This window comes from Ochotona princeps, chromosome 21 (genome assembly GCF_030435755.1).
Source record: "Ochotona princeps isolate mOchPri1 chromosome 21, mOchPri1.hap1, whole genome shotgun sequence".
Lineage (NCBI taxonomy): Eukaryota > Metazoa > Chordata > Mammalia > Lagomorpha > Ochotonidae > Ochotona > Ochotona princeps.
The window spans coordinates 38,809,634-38,825,118 of NC_080852.1; the positions used below are offsets into that span (position 1 = coordinate 38,809,634).

The 15,485-nt window shown below is 59.1% G+C and overlaps 1 protein-coding gene across 1 annotated transcript; it reads left to right on the top strand.

The window, feature by feature from the left end:
• The first annotated feature begins 1,423 nt into the window (after positions 1-1,423).
• OXTR (oxytocin receptor) lies at positions 1,424-11,647 on the top strand. Its single transcript, XM_004581281.2, has 2 exons — positions 1,424-2,364; positions 10,723-11,647. The coding sequence occupies exons 1-2, from the start codon at positions 1,449-1,451 to the stop codon at positions 10,965-10,967; spliced, it is 1,161 nt and encodes a 386-aa protein (XP_004581338.2). The 5' UTR covers positions 1,424-1,448; the 3' UTR covers positions 10,968-11,647.
• Positions 11,648-15,485: the final 3,838 nt, after the last annotated feature.

The following is a 15,485-nucleotide window of genomic DNA, read 5'->3' on the forward strand; positions in this document are numbered from 1 at the left end:
TTTTTCTGCTTTCATAGCCAGTGCCAAGTAGTGGGGAGAAGAAGCTGATGTGAGAACAGCAAAGGAACACAGCTTCCTCCAGGGTTTTAATCTGTGAGCATGGCAGGCTGGTGGAGCCGGCTCCGGATCGCAGGCAGGTGCTGCCCGGAGCCCTCGGCGGGACGTCTCGGAGCAGGCGGGACCCTGGTGAGGGCGCGGGGCAAACAGGGCTGCCGGTACCCTTGGGATTTAGGGTACCTTGGCTAAGAGCTGGAGCGAATTCTGCACGTTTCCTCAGGCCCAGCCTCCCCGGTTGCCTGACTGCGCCTGCAGCTAGAACCAGGCAGGGAAGCCAGCGGTTCCCCTACTGTACCCGCAGGCATGGTGAGGGGCTTGGGCACCCTAAACGCTTGCCCCGGGGAAAGTGCGGTCGGCGCGGCCGGGCCCTGCCCTCTAGCGGGCCCGCGAGGCACCGCAGCCGTGTCCGGTTAAAACCACCACTGGCCCCCGTGCTGCGCCTCCAGAAGCGCACAGTCCGCAGCCGGCAGCCGGCGAGGCTACCACCAGGGGTTTCCCGCCCAGTCCGCGGGGTCCGGAGCCCCGTGCCCGGCGCCCACCGGCAACGACACCACCCGCAGCCCTTCCCAGCCGGGAGCACACACGTCTTTTTGGCATCCACTTCCCGCATTGCCAACTCGTGGGCAGCCCCGTGGACTCGGAGCAGGTAGCTGGGTCCTGCACACAGGGACTGGAGTGCGGGTGGTGGTGCGCGGGGTGCCTCAAGAGGACCTTCTGGGACCGAGACGTGGAGCCCTCGCTGTCGGGCAGCAGAGGTATGCCCACTGCCTGCCTCTGAGGCAGGAACCGCACCCGGGGCGTCCGGATCCACTGTGCGGACTCCGTGGGCTTCCGGAAGCGGGCCAGGGTCCCAGGGTCTTTCAGGTCCAGCGTGGTGGCTCCTGGGGGAAGTTCAGGGCATGGGGGCCGGGCGTCTTGGAACCAGAGGTCTCGAGCTAGGAAAGGTCGTGTGCCAGAAGGGCGGTTGGTTTGAGGGTCCCAAAGGCGGTAGCCGAGGTGGGCTGGGGACTGCAGGGGGAGGTGGTCGCAGTGGGGGTCCCAGTCCCTGGGGCCAGAGCTGATTAAGACATCCCCTCCCCCGTGGAAGCTGCTGGACTCCTCCAAGGAAGGGGCGCGGGTCTCTGAAGCTTCCCCAGTGGGCTTTGGGGACAGCAACTGCTCCCTGACTGCCCGATAATGGGGGACAGGTAGGCCCATGCACGCACCGCCCTCTCACAGTCCTCCTGGTTTGTTGCAGGGCAAGATCCAACAGGGCAGCCACCAGGTCTCCAAGAGTGCGCCCTGAGCGACCCAGGCACGTGGGGGGCTGCGTGGCGGGCCCCGCCCCACAGCACCGCACCTTAAAGGGCCGGGATTTGCCCGAGGGGGGGTGCAAGGCGGCTGCTGCGGGTATGGAGGGCATTCTGGCAGCCAACTGGAGCGCAGCCGAGGCGGCAAGCACGGGACCACCGGGGACCGAGGGCAACCGCACGGCGGGTCCACCGCGGCGCAACGAGGCCTTGGCGCGCGTGGAGGTGGCCGTGCTGTGCCTCATCCTCTTCCTGGCACTAAGTGGCAACGCGTGTGTGCTGCTGGCGCTGCGCACCACGCGCCACAAACACTCACGCCTCTTTTTCTTCATGAAGCACCTAAGCATTGCAGACCTGGTGGTGGCGGTGTTCCAGGTGCTGCCGCAGCTGCTGTGGGACATCACCTTCCGTTTCTACGGGCCTGACTTGCTGTGCCGCCTGGTCAAGTACCTGCAGGTGGTCGGCATGTTCGCCTCCACCTATATGCTGCTGCTGATGTCGCTGGACCGCTGCCTGGCCATCTGCCGGCCACTGCGCGCGCTGCGCCGCCGCACCGACCGCCTAGCTGTGCTCGCCACGTGGCTCGGCTGCCTGGTGGCCAGCGCCCCGCAGGTGCACATCTTCTCACTGCGCGAGGTGGCGGAGGGCGTCTTCGACTGCTGGGCCGTCTTCATCCAGCCCTGGGGTCCCAAGGCCTACGTCACATGGATCACGCTGGCCGTGTACATCGTGCCGGTCATTGTGCTGGCGGCCTGCTACGGCCTCATCAGCTTCAAGATCTGGCAGAACCTGCGCCTTAAGACGCTGGCGGCTGCGGCGGCCCAGGAGCCCGAGGGGGCGGTGGCGGGCGCAGGGCGCGCGGCTCTGGCGCGGGTCAGCAGCGTCAAGCTCATCTCCAAGGCCAAGATCCGCACGGTCAAGATGACCTTCATCATCGTACTTGCCTTCATTGTGTGCTGGACGCCCTTCTTCTTCGTGCAGATGTGGAGCGTCTGGGACGCGGACGCGCCCAAGGAAGGTAGCGCAGGGGAGAGGGAGCTGTTGGGCGGGCCCAGCAGGGTTCCCTGAGCCCTCCTCACTCCAGCAGTCCCTGGCCAGTTACCTTTGGTCAATCAGCTGAACCTCTACTTACCCGTCTGTAAAGTGGCAGGGAAGTTTCCACCTGCCCTGTTCTGCTTCAAGTTCTCTGGGTGGAGCTGGCACCAGCAGCCAGGGACTGGGGGCAGTGGGTCTAGCTCAGTGTTGGGAAGAGGCCTACCAGGTACCCTGGAGGTGGAACACAGCCCAGGCTAGCTCAGGGGTGGGTTGATGGCCTCGCAGCTGGGGATGTGGGGTAAGCTGGGCACCCAAGCCACTGCTTCTGGCTGGGGGAAGGAAGGGAACCACCCACACACTGGAGAGCTGGTGATCCCTGGGGGTGGGGCTGAGGGCAGGGTCAGTGAGGCCTCTGTCTAGGTCTTGGGCCATGTTGGAAGGCCAAGAGGCAGGGCTCTAATAGCTGACAGGGTGGGGGGCAGACAGCGCACCTTAAATTGGTGCCCGTGACTGACACTGGGCAGTGCCCCCATCCCCCATGAATCCGGGATTCCAGGCAACTTCTCCTGGACCATGCCCATGCCAGTAGCTCATCTGGGAAGAGCAGGGGGTGGCCAATGACTCACCTCTTTGTTGGAGGGTACCCCATCCATGCTCTGAACCCTACAGGGAACTGTAGTGCCTACCTCATGGGGCCTCCCAGGAAGCTGATTGGCAGCCTTGGTGGCCAGACCACATGCCATTCAGTGTCTGTGAAACAGTACCCACGGTGGCACAGGGAGAGGACTGAGCAAAACCCAGCCTGGTGCCGTGTGCATCCCAGGCCACACCCTGCAGACAGGGTGCCAGTGCCCAGAGGAGGGTCCAGGTCCCACAGAGGAGGCATCAGTGGAGCAGCAGCTGGCGCTGGGCCACAGGCTGGGTAGGAGCTGGGGGGGGGGGGGGTGTTTCCTGGTCAGACCGAGTCTGGAGGAGCTTGGCCACCACTGCTAAGGAAGAGAACGGTGCCGTGGAGAGCAGGTGTGCCATGCCCTCTGCCTGCCTAGCTGTGGCACATAGGGTCAGGGGTCCTCGTATGCCTCTTGGCTTTGGCTCATAAAGCAAGGATGGCATTGGGATTCAGTCATTCAGTAGATAAGCCAGCTCCCCTCTCTCTCTGGGGTCTCTGCTGTGGGCAGGGCTTCTCCTCTCTCTCCCCTTCTGTCCTCTCCCCATGGGGCTCCCTATGACCCAGCCTCCTTTCCAGGCTGTCACTTCTCACTTCCAGTCCTCCCCTAAGGGACACTGTGTGAGCCACACTCTTGTGATAATCCCGTAATTTTTATGCTTTATTTATTTATTTTAAAGATTTATTATTTTTTTAACTGGAAAGTCAGATATACAGACAGGAGGAGAAACAGAGAGGAAGAGCTTTCCATCTGCTGATTCACTCCCTAAGTTACCACAATGACCAGAGCTGAGAGCCGATCCGAAGCCAGGAGCCTCCTCCGGGCCTCAGATGTGGGTGCAGGGTCTCAAGCATTTGGGGCATCCTCAGCTGCTTTCCCAGGCCACAGGTAGGGAGCTGGATGGGAAGCGGGGCCACCAGGACACAAACCATTGCCCATATGGGATCCTGGCACATGCAAGGCGAGGATTTTAGCCATTAGCCCACTGTGCTTTAAAATTGCATCAAGCAATTCGCTGTCTTCACACACACATATGCGTGTGCACACACAATTTACACACATGCCTGCATGCACACACACACAGATAGGCATTCCTCAGCTGCCGTGGAAGCCACTGTGGTCGCTGGAGGAATTGTGTGTTTGAGATGTCCAGCGCAGCCCCCCCACTTTGCTCAGGTGCCGGGGGCAGAGGGGTTATTGGCACCTGGGTCCTGTCTCCTTAGCTCCTCAGCTGCCTGCTTGGGTTGCAGGATGGACATGTCACGCACAGGTTTCAGAGCATCTCTTGGCACCATGCTAACCATGCAGGGCGGGGACATGTGGTGCTGGAGCACCTGGTGGGGGACTCCAGGGGATGAGGAGATGAGGTCCCGAGCTCGGACCACAGCCTCTCCCAGCCTGCTGCCTTGGCTTCAGAGCTGCTGCTGGGGTCAGCATGGACGTGTCCTGTGGCAAAGGCACACCCTATGCACTTGGCCTTGGTAGGTCACTGTAGGCCGGGGTCATCAGAAACCCTGGTGTCTGCTATCCTCAGGAACTCCAACTCAGCAGGGTGGGGGAGGGTGGAGAAAGTAGGAAGGACAGAATAAAGGAGAAACTGGGGGAAGGGGGAATGGTGGGGGAGTGGGCACAGGCCCCGGGTCAGCACTTACATGAGGGCCAGCATTCCCGGAACCGGGGCTAGCAGCCCTGGTAGCACCATGGTGGCCCCAGGGAAGGCCACAGGGGGAGCTTTCTCTGGTGGCAGGGCAGTAGGGGCCACAGGCAGCTTCGTCACACCAACCCCAGGTGGGTGGGGCAGCTCAGCAGGACCAGGGATCCAGCTGACAGGTGAGCAGGTGGCATCGCCCCATAACTCATTGTAGACCCCAGTTCCCCTTCCTCTGTCCTTTGGGGGTGTCTCCTGTGTGGTTTTAGCATTCATCTAACTCTAAGAGGACAATCCAGGGCACGCGGCGTGATGAGCTGGGGGGCACGGAGCCGGAAGGCAGCAGCAGCGAGGTCCTGTGTGTCCCTTCTTGGCAGCTTCAGCAGAAGGACTTTCTGAGCATTTGTGCTGTTGGCCCCATGAGGGAGGGAGGCTGCTGTGGTCACGACAGCTATGCACCATCAATCATGTCCACCACCACAGCTCTGTCACTGGCCTTTGTCCTGGGCCCGGGGCAGGGTAGTGGGGGAAGGATTGTGACAGTGGGGGGAGATGGTAGGATTCGGGGTGAGACTGTGTGGAGTGTGGCGATGATGTGCAGTGGCCCTACGGAAATCCTGACCTAGCAAGGTGGGGGGCGGGGGAGATGGGAGCAGCCAGGTGGGCAGGTGCTGAGCTCACAGCCATGCAGGCTGGAGGGTCGTGCAGTTCTCTGTCTCCTGGGAGCTGGGGGAACACCTCTCAGTGAACATGCCGATCTCATGCTTTGGACACGTGCCCCCTGGTCTGTCATAGCAGACTCTTTCCTCACCAGTGTTCCAGGCAATGGCCTGCCCAAGCAGAAGAGTGTGAGGGTGGGGTCACATGGCCACTGTAAGGCCCCAAGGACACTCCCTGGCTGGCCTGGGCTGGAAGCCTGTTCTGGCCCTTTCTGCTGTGTGACCTTGAGCAAGTGCCTTCCCCTCTGTGATCCTCTGTGTCCACTCTGAAGGCTAAGGTGGCTGGAGAGTCAGCCCTGGGGAGCTGTGAGGGCACGATGGTGTGGCTCTTGTCCCCATCCTCCCCTTCTCTGGTCAATACTTTGAAGCTTGGGTTTGCCTTCTTGGGGTTGCCTTTAGGACTCTGAGTGGCTGAGGCTGTGGGTGTATGGGTGGCAGACAGAAGCAGAGACCACTGGAAGAGGAGAAGGAGGGCTAAGTTCCCCACTGGCAACACAAACCTGGGGCAGGCGGCAGCCAGACACCCACTGGGTGTTGGGCTGGGAGGCAGGTGGCCCTGCCTGGGGCAGGGAGGCAGGTGGACTGGAGACCCCTGATGGCCTGTGCCCCTTCCCTTCCCTGCACTGTGTTGCCCCAAGTAGAGTAGCTGGTTGCAGGAGCCACTGGGCCAGTTGCCCAGGACTGTCCAACAGGCCCTGGTGGGAGTGAATCCCAGCTCTGCAGATGGCTGGCAGTCAGGAAGTTGGCATGCTGACCTGAGTCAGCCCTGGGGGTGCTTGGAGCTCCTGGCCAACATGTGTGTTTGCTTGTGGTCTCTGCCCCCCAGCGACTTCACCCCCAGCTTCCACTCCCCCCATGCCGTGTTTGACTAATCTTTGGAAGAAAAAAAAAACACCATCTGCTGAGTGAGGCTCTGCTCTGTTTTTCCTGTCTGATGGGTGCCCAGTGGAATGGGGGTTGGGAAAGACTGGGACCCAGAGATGATCAGGCCGCCCTGCCCCGTCCCGATGCTTTGTGTAAGCCCCGCCCTCCTGTGGCTCTGGGCTCAGTGCGGGCTCTTGTACTGCTCCCCATGTCACCCACTGTCAACCTGGCTGCACACAGGTTGCATGCCAGGTCTTTCACTACCTGGAGGGCAAGTTTTCAACTCTGCCACTCTCCATGCTGTTGGCTGAACAGTCTGTGTTGAGCACGTATGTGTGTGTACATGCACGTGTGTGCTTGTACTTGTGGTGTGTATGTGGGGTGTGCACGAGTGTGCCTACACGTGGGTGTGTGTGAGTATGTGTGTGTGCATGTGGGGGGTACACATGTGTCTTGTGAGGCGAGGCCATCTTTTGCTTTGCAGAAAGATCAGCTGCACCGCTGGTCTCTACTTGGGGCAGGTCGTTGTCACCTTCCTGCCGGCTCTGCCCCTCTGAAATATCCCCAGATACTGCCAAAGGTCCCCAGAGGGGCAGACTTGCTGCTGGTTGGGGAGCTCTGGTTTGGGGCTGCGGTCTGCCCGATAGCTGGCACGTCAGCTCACCCTGTCATCTCCTGCGGCCTCAGCTCTGGGCTCTGGGTTCTGGCTGGTCACCCCCACCCAGGGTCAGATGGCGCCCTGGGCTGATGGCTGCAGGTTTCGTCACCCGTGTCTCTGCTGCTTAGCAGCTGTCCTGATGCTTTCCCCGCCTGCCTGCCTCTGCCATGGAGACGCAGCCTCGAAAGTCAAGTCCCCTGTGGTGAGTGCCTGCTCCGTCTGCCACTATGGTCTGTGGGCTCAGCACCTGCTGCTGTGCCCCTCTGGGCTCCCCGCCCCCCCAGCCTCCCACCTGGAGGTCGGTTCCTGAAAGCACGGATGGTCTGCTGCAGTCCCTCTCCCGGGCGGGAGAGGGCGCCTGGAGGCCTCGCAGCCTAGGGGAAGGAGCCAGGGAGGGAGGGGCCCAGGCTGGTGAGAGCTCTGGGTGTGCCCACCGGCCTGGAGTCCCTGGGTGCTAAGCGGGGAGCATGTCAGGGGCTGGACCCAGAGTGCATGGGTGGAGGGCCTTGGACATCCTGCAAGGAGAAGGCGCCAGGTGCAAGGGGGAGGGTCCTAGCCCCTGCTCTGAGGGTGCCACAGCTGGTCCTGGGGAGCGGTTTCACTGAGGTGTAGTCCCATGTGATTTCTGACCCCAGGCTGCCTAGGGCCAGTCTCTGCCAGCACCTCCTGTGTGCCCTGCTGGGAGTTGGTGCTTCTGCTCTGTTAGCCCAGGGTGTCCGTCAGCACCAGGGTTGCTGCACTAGTGCCCTCACTCATCCTTTTCTCCCCCTTTCCTCCCGCCTGAACACGAGCTGCACTGGGGTCCCTGTCCTGGGGCAGGGAGCTGGTCTTGGCGCCTCTCCTGCATGCTGGTGGCAGGGATGTCGGGAGCCAGACTTCCTGCAGGCTGCAGTCCTGCTGCGCACAGCACGGTTCGAGTCACCAGTCACCACTGGCAGCCAGAGACCAGGCTATATCAGGATGCCCAGGAGTCATGGCCTGAGGCCTGCGACTCTGTCAAGTCCAAGTTGATTCTGGAGAAAAAGCAATCAGGGTTTCCAAGAGACAGCAGCCTCTGCAAAGGGTGTTGAAGGACGCGCAGGAGCCTGCTGGTGCGATGCACACACACCTACTGTGTGCGGACTTGGGCAGTCTGTTCTTCCCCTTACTCCCTGGGGACTGCAGCCAGCAACGAGACATTTCAGATGGGAGACCTGAGAAAATTCAGGTTCTCTGCCAGCAGGTGGAGAGTGGGGCCCCGGGAGCCTGTGGTGTGGGCAGGTGCAGCGGTGCTGCCTCTGCAATGCTGGGCCGCTGCCCACTGAGAGCTATGAGTAGCAAAGCTTTTGTGTGTTCTTTTACTAAGATGCATTGTGTGTGTAAGACCTGCATGTAAGATCTGTTGTGCTTATGTGCACCGTAACACCTACTGTATAAGCCCTACTGTGTGGACACATAAAAGAGCCACTGTGCATGTGTGCCCTGTGTTGGCTGCCAGGCCCCACTATCCGAGGGTCTGGCCTCCCTTTTGGCAGAGTGCCCGTGCCTGAGGCCCAGCCCTGGGAGGCTGGCATGTCCAGCAGCTCCTGCCTACCTGGCTGTCTCCGCAACGGTCACCTCTGTGAGTGTGAGGAAATGAGGTAGTGAAGGTTGTGGTTTTTGGTTCTTTGGAGACAAGGTGCCTATGATGTGTTACGATTCAAGCTTCCCATGACCATGCGCTAAAAGTAGCTTTTATTATTGTTGTTGTTTTTAGAGATGTCAGAGTTAGAGATAGGGTGGTCTTCTTCCAGGTACTGGGTCATTGCCCTGACAGCCTTCGGCTGTAACCTGCTTCCAAAGAGAGCTGGGTGGCACTGAGGGGCCTTCCCTGCATTTTTCCCTCTGGTGTGGCTGGGGGAGGGGGCAGCCTTGCGGTCACCCGGCTGGCAGCAGGCCTGTGCCAGGGTTTGTGTGGGGGGCGTGGGGCTGCCCCAGGTCAGCACAGTGCATGGTGGCATGGTGGCAGGAGGGAGGGGGCAGCCTTGTGGTGACCTGACTGGCAGCAAACCTGTGCCCAGGGTTTGTGTGGGCGACGTGGGGCTTCCTTGGGACAGCGCAGCCATTAGGCCACTGCCACCTGCCCTGCAGCTGTTCAGGGCTAATTTGAGCCTTCAGAGCCTGCTGGGGGAGGGGGCAGCTGGGAAGGCTGAGCCCGGGGGTGTGAGTGAGGTGGGAGTGTGATGGGCCTGGTGTACCCCATCTGTCCCTGCATGCCCTGGCTTCCCGCACCACCAGCGGCTTCTTGTCTCCTGGGTTGCAGAGTTAAGCCAGACAGTCTGCTGGGTCCCTGCCCCACTGCTGTAGGTAGGATGTGGGGCCAGACCCTGTGTCGTGGGGCTTGTCAGCCTGCCAGGCTCTGCAGGGCAGCCTAGGTGTGGGCCCAGGGCCCGGCCTTTTAACCTTTGCATTGAGTGGCCCTGGGGCCTCTGGCTCTCTGTGATCAGAGATGGTGCCTTGGCTGGGAGCAGATGGCACGAGCTGGCCGGTGGCTGGGGACCTGAGTGCCTGGGTCTTGAGGGGAGGGAGGTGAAGACAGTCCTCATGAGCCTGTCAGGCTCAGCATGTTGGCAGCGGCCAGATCTGTTGAGTCTCAGCCCATGACCTGAGAGCACTCCCTGGAGGCATGTACATTTTGCAGGGAAGCAGTGGACACTGTTAGAGCACTTTCTACATGGCGCAGCACCCGGATGGCAGGTGGCCCTGGTGCTGGAAGCTGGAATATGGCGAGCTGGAGTGGGAGGGTAGCTTCTCCCAGCTGTGAGGGCCAGGCTGGCGGATAAGCCAGGATTGGAGATCTTGGCATTTTGCTTCTGGCCTGGGGTCTAAGTGTGCAGGTAGGGGCATGTACCTGCACACTCTGCCACATGGCGCTGAAGCCAGCTGGCAGCCCTGGGGAGCAGCACCTCCTGGGTGTCTCTAACTGACCAGGAAGAGGTCAGTCGTGATTGCTGAGCACTGCCTGGCTCCTTGGGAATCCCAGGAGGCTTTCTGGCCACAGAGGGGCGATGTCCAAAGCCAGGCTGGAGTGGAATCGGCCACTCTTTAACTCCCTGTTACCTGTGGAGTGAAGGTCATACAGTCTGCATTGCAGGTCCCTCTCCCTGCTCCCTGCATTGCTGTGGCCTCTCCTGTGCCCCGGGTGCAGTTAGCACCGCTCCCTAACCCTCAGCCTCTATTCCTCAGCTGCCTCCTCCCTCTGACTGCCACACACACCCCAAGCAGCGCAGATGCTCTGGTGTCACGTCCTGGCAGTCCTTAAGGACCCACAGCCTGTTTCCTGGCATGTGGTGCTGCCAGCAGCCACTGCTGATTGGGCACTCACTGTGTCCCAGGCCCCCTCAGGCTCCATGACACCCCCACCCTGTTCCCATTGACAGTGCGAGCAACTTAGGTTCATACAGGTGCCGGAGGCAGCCTGTGGTGGGCTCGGACACAAGCTAGGCCTGGTAGCTTCCAGATGCTACCCAGGCTCCTTGGGTGTCTGTCCCTTGTTGGGTGATGGACTGGCCAGGTGCACCTGTGAGGGAAGCCCACGGTCCGGGAGGGCAAGCTTTGTGTGGGAGACAGTAGGGTGGGGAGGGCAGTTCCAGGGCCAACCCTGGGAGCAGAGGGCTCCAGAGGCGGGGTGCAGGGGAAGGTGCTGTGCCTGGGCAGTACCTGTCCATCTTAGGGTCCAGGGTGTGGTCCCAGGAAGCGCACGGCTGGGGCAGCACAGGTGGTGTGCTGCCGTACAGTGACGCTCTGCTGGTCTTTCTCTCTGCAGCCTCGGCCTTCATCATCGCCATGCTCCTGGCCAGCCTCAACAGCTGCTGCAACCCCTGGATCTACCTGCTGTTCACTGGCCATCTCTTCCATGAACTGGTGCAGCGCTTCCTGTGCTGCTCACAAGGCTATGTGACAAGCGGCCGGCAGGCTGAAACAAGCGCCAGCAAGAAGAGCAACTCCACCTTCGTGCTCAGCCGCCGCAGCTCCAGCCAGCAGAGTGGCTCGCAGCCCGCCACAGTGTGACCAGTGTGACCATTGGCCCGGCCCAGGGCTGCCCCTGGGGGCTCCCAGGGTGTGTGGGCAGGGACAGGCTGCCCCTTGGGGCTGCATGTACATATGCTGTAAGGTATCTGTTGGTTTGTATGCTCTGCACACCTGGGGTGGCTTCAGTGGGTGAGCGAGGAGGTCCCTGGTAGAGATGACAGGGCACTCAGCCACCAGGCATTCCCGGGCTCGCAGGTGCTTCTGCTGCTCCTGACCCCATGGCCACTAAGGGTGGTGGGAGGGATTTTTTCCTCCCTTGACTTGGGCCTTCACTGAGCTGGTCACTCTTTCAGGCTGGCATCTTGCTGTGGTGGCTGCTTGGGTTGGAAGGGGTCCCATGTTCCAGGCTTGGGGTGAGGAGTGGAAAGGGGGTTCTAGATGGGTTGGTGGGCGGGAAGCGGTGCCAATATTGTCATGACCCCAGAGTGCGTTTGTCTTTGCCAGCAGCCTTGAGGGTCAGCTGGTGAGAAGGTAGCCCAGCCTCTGTGAGTACTCAGGGCCCTGTTATGGGAGTGAGAGAGCGCGGAGCTGACAAATGTTCAAGAAGCATTTGGGGCAGAGAAAGAAAGGAGAGGCCTCCAGATGGAGAAGACGCAAGGGAAGACGTCTGTAGGCAAATGTGGCTTTGTATGTAACAAATCCTTAGGAGTACTCATGTGTGCACGTGTGTGCATGCACACGCATACACACACACAGTCCCCCTGTCAGCACTCCCCCCTCACTCACTCACTCACACATACACACATATGCACACGTGCACAGTCACCCTGATGGAACTGAACATGAGTTCAGCATGGTTGCAGGATGCAAATCCAACTGCAAAAATCCATGGTGTTTCTTCACACTAGCCACGAGCAAGGCAGAAGTGGAATTCAGAGCCAGCCAGTTGAAACCAGCATCAGAAAGAGTAAAGTAAGGGTGAATGTCACCAAGGAATGCTACAAAATAGAACTAAATGATGACATCAACAAGTAGGAATGCGTGCTGTGCTCCGGGGCCTGATGCTGAGCCCATTCGGTTGGCAGTGCTGTCTGAGGGCACGGAAGGCTCACTGCAGTCCTTAGATTCCTAGAGGTGGGAGGAGCTTTTACTGGGGATAAATCATTACACTGACCCTAGAATTTGTAAGCAAATGCCAAGGACCCAGAATAACCAACTCACTTTGAAAAAATAAAAACACAGTTGGAATCAGGAATTGCACTTTCTTACCCTAAAGTTGCTCTATAGTTACAGGCACCAAAATGGGGTGTCAGTGGCCTGGAGTGAGACGCACGGAGCATCAGCACAGACCAGGGAGTCCAGCCGCAGGCCTTCCCTGGTGCACCACAGATCTGCAGTAAGAGAGCCCTGGCAGTTCATCAGGGAAAGCTTGGCCTGGGCACGAAGGGTACTAGGACAGATGGGTGTCCAAGCAGGGCAGCAAAGTTGGGTCTTTGCCTGCCTTCCACCACTCACAAGAATTAGAATCATCAAAGACCCAAATGTGAGAGCTAAAGCTATGGAACTCCTGGAGGGGCACCTAGGCATATATCTGCATGATCTTGGCTTAGGCCTTGCTTTCCTAGGACACTGAAGATGAAAGCAACCAAAGGAAAAATACCTAAAGAACTTTGCAGGCATCTAACACCTTTTGTGGTTCAAAGAGAAAAAGAGAATTTAAAGAATGAAGGAAAAGAAGCGGGAAGCACATCTCTTATTGGATGTTTGGATGCAGAATGGATGGAGACCCCAGCACGGCCACACAGAGAAAAGGAAGGCCATTCTAAGAGAAGGGCTCGAGCAGGCGCTTCTCCACTGAGCGAGACCAGCTGGCAAGCTCAGGAAAGCTGCTGGCTGCGGGGACTCGGCTCAGAAACACACATCACTACTGCAACGAGATGTTCCTTCATAGCCCCTGGAGAGGCCGCAGCCAGAAAGATGGAAGTGAGTAAGTGGGCAGGATGAGGTATTGGAATCTTCTTGGCCATCCCTCAGGGGTCAGCACAGAGCTCCTAGGTGACACTCAGGTGCCACTCCCGGGTATCTACCCAGGGAGAAGCAGAGACACAAACAGCCTGCACCCCAGAACTCATGGCACCATTTCTAAGAACTGCCTTCAAGTACAACCATCCCAAGCATCCATCACCCAATGGAATACAGTGCACCAACACTGTAAGCACTCCGCTGTAGAAGCTGTGAGGCTTTGATCCGTGCTGGCGCATAGATGGGTCAGAAATGCTTCATAGGAAGTGAAGAGGTGTTTGGGGAAAGTCCCCGCATTGGTTGCCTTTATAGGAAATGTCCAGAACAGAGGACTCTGGTGACAGAGCAGTGATGGACATGGTGGCCCTGTGGCCAGAGGCCAGAAGAGTGGGTTGTGACTGGTGAGGGTGTGGGTTGTGCAACTGGAATCAGTCAAGCATGATTTTTTTTTTTTTTTTTTTTTAAAGATTTATTTTATTTTTTTATTACAAAGTCAGATACACTGAGAGGAGGAGAGATAGAGAGGAAGTGGAGCTGCCGGGATTAGAACCAGCGGCCATATGGGATCAAGGCGAGGACCTTAGCCACTAGGCCACGCTGCCAAGCCCCCAGTCAAGCATGATTTAGGGAATTCACTGAAAAGCCTCTCCAAATGGTTGGCCGGCAGAGGCCAGCATAGCGGTGAATTCATAGTCTCAGCTCCCTGGATGCGTCTTTGCACAAGGTGCTCCTCGCGTCACAGAGACGGCTCTGGTGAGGCCCTGTAGCCACAGACCAGCACTTCCCACAGAGAACTCCAGGTTCTTACTTGATTAACACAGTCTCCACACCCTGACAGATGGCAGCGTTGGACATGACCTTGCCTGGGAAATGCCTGTAGTCCTTCCGCACAAGGCACTGGCCGGCTCGGTGCTGTCCAGGACCCCCTTTATGCTATGTTTGCAGAGACGATTTGGGGCTTTAGCACAGCAAGAGCCCTCTCCAAAGGAAGCCACAGAACTGTGCTCGCTTACTGTCACGCGCTGCTCTCGCACCACAGAGCAGCACACGTGTGTGAACATGCTCCTGATCAAGCTGGCGTGCTTTGGCTGTCTGGGGAGAACACAGACATGCATGGAAACATTCATGTCCAAGGTCCGAGGGTTCAGCCCCAGGTCTGCAGTCCTTGCTGGCAGATGTGGGCTCAGGCAGCGGACCGTGAGGCTGTGACAGGGGCAGCATCTGCACTGGCCAGTGCTTGCTCTTTGGGGAGCTAGCAGAATGCTGACTTGGGGGTGCTGGGCCTATGGCCTGGACCTGTGGGCTGCCATGTTGTACAGTGTGGTCCTGGTCCTTGCTGGCATCTGGGCCTTGCTACTCCCTACAGGAGTGTCCCGGGCTGTTGCTGTGCCCAGGGAAGCTGCCATCTCACAGCCAGCAGTGGCTGCTCAGGCGATGGCGGCCAGGGGCATGGACCTCCTGAGGACCCTGGGCTTGTGAGGGTCCTGACCTTCAGGCCAGGGAAGTGTTTCCTCTGTGTCTTGGTGTGAGAGCTTGGGCTGGGACGTTGGCCATGAGGACATAGGAGTCTGTTGGACGGCGAGCCAGTGACGTCTGATTTTGACAGCGTGCCTGGATCTGCACTTCCCTCAATCCCATCCCCTGGGATGTTTTTGTTATTTCTCAGTCTTTCCCAAACCTAAGCCTGGAAGAATGGGAGCAGGGGTCCTGCTGCTCCGGGGAGCTCATGGCCTCTGTCCCTGTTCTCACAGAGTTAGACGTGGTTTCTAAGTGCTTAGCCATTTTTTGTCATTGGAAATGCTGTCTAACACAAATGTGAATTCCTCGATTGTGTTCTCCCATGGTGATGTCCTGTGGTACCCCTGCATGCTGTGCTAATTGGTGAGTGACGCGGCCCTTCATAAGATCCTTGTCCTGAACTGCTTCCTCACAGGTGCACTGAATAAACACTGCTTTTTCTATCTGCCCTGCCTGTGTTCTTCCTCTCAGGGACAGGCAGTGGTGCATCTGGTGGCTGGACGGGCTGCTGAATTCTTGCCTGCAGGTGGCAGAGGGGCCTGGCACACCTGCAGCTGGGGCAGGAGGGGGCCCAGACCCACTCTACAGTCCCAGGTACACGAGTTGCTAGGGTTCTATGGAAAGATGCCCTAAGACCTGGGTGCAAACCTCTTGGGTGATGTCCCCAAATGTGCTGTGTGTGAGTCTGACCGTAGAAAGAGTAGAATTGGAGGGCCCGGCGGCGTGGTCTAGCGGCTAAAGTCCTCGCCTTGAAAGCCCCGGGATCCCATATGGGCGCCGGTTCTAATCCCGGCAGCTCCACTTCCCATCCAGCTCCCTGCTTGTGGCCTGGGAAAGCAGTTGAGGACGGCCCAATGCTTTGGGACACTGCACCCGCGTGGGAGACCCGGGAAAGGTTCCAGGTTCCCGGCATCGGATCGGCGCGCATCGGCCCGTTGCGGCTCACTTGGGGAGTGAATCATCGGACGGAAGATCTTCCTCTCTGTCTCTCCTCCTCTGTGTATATCTGGCTGTAAT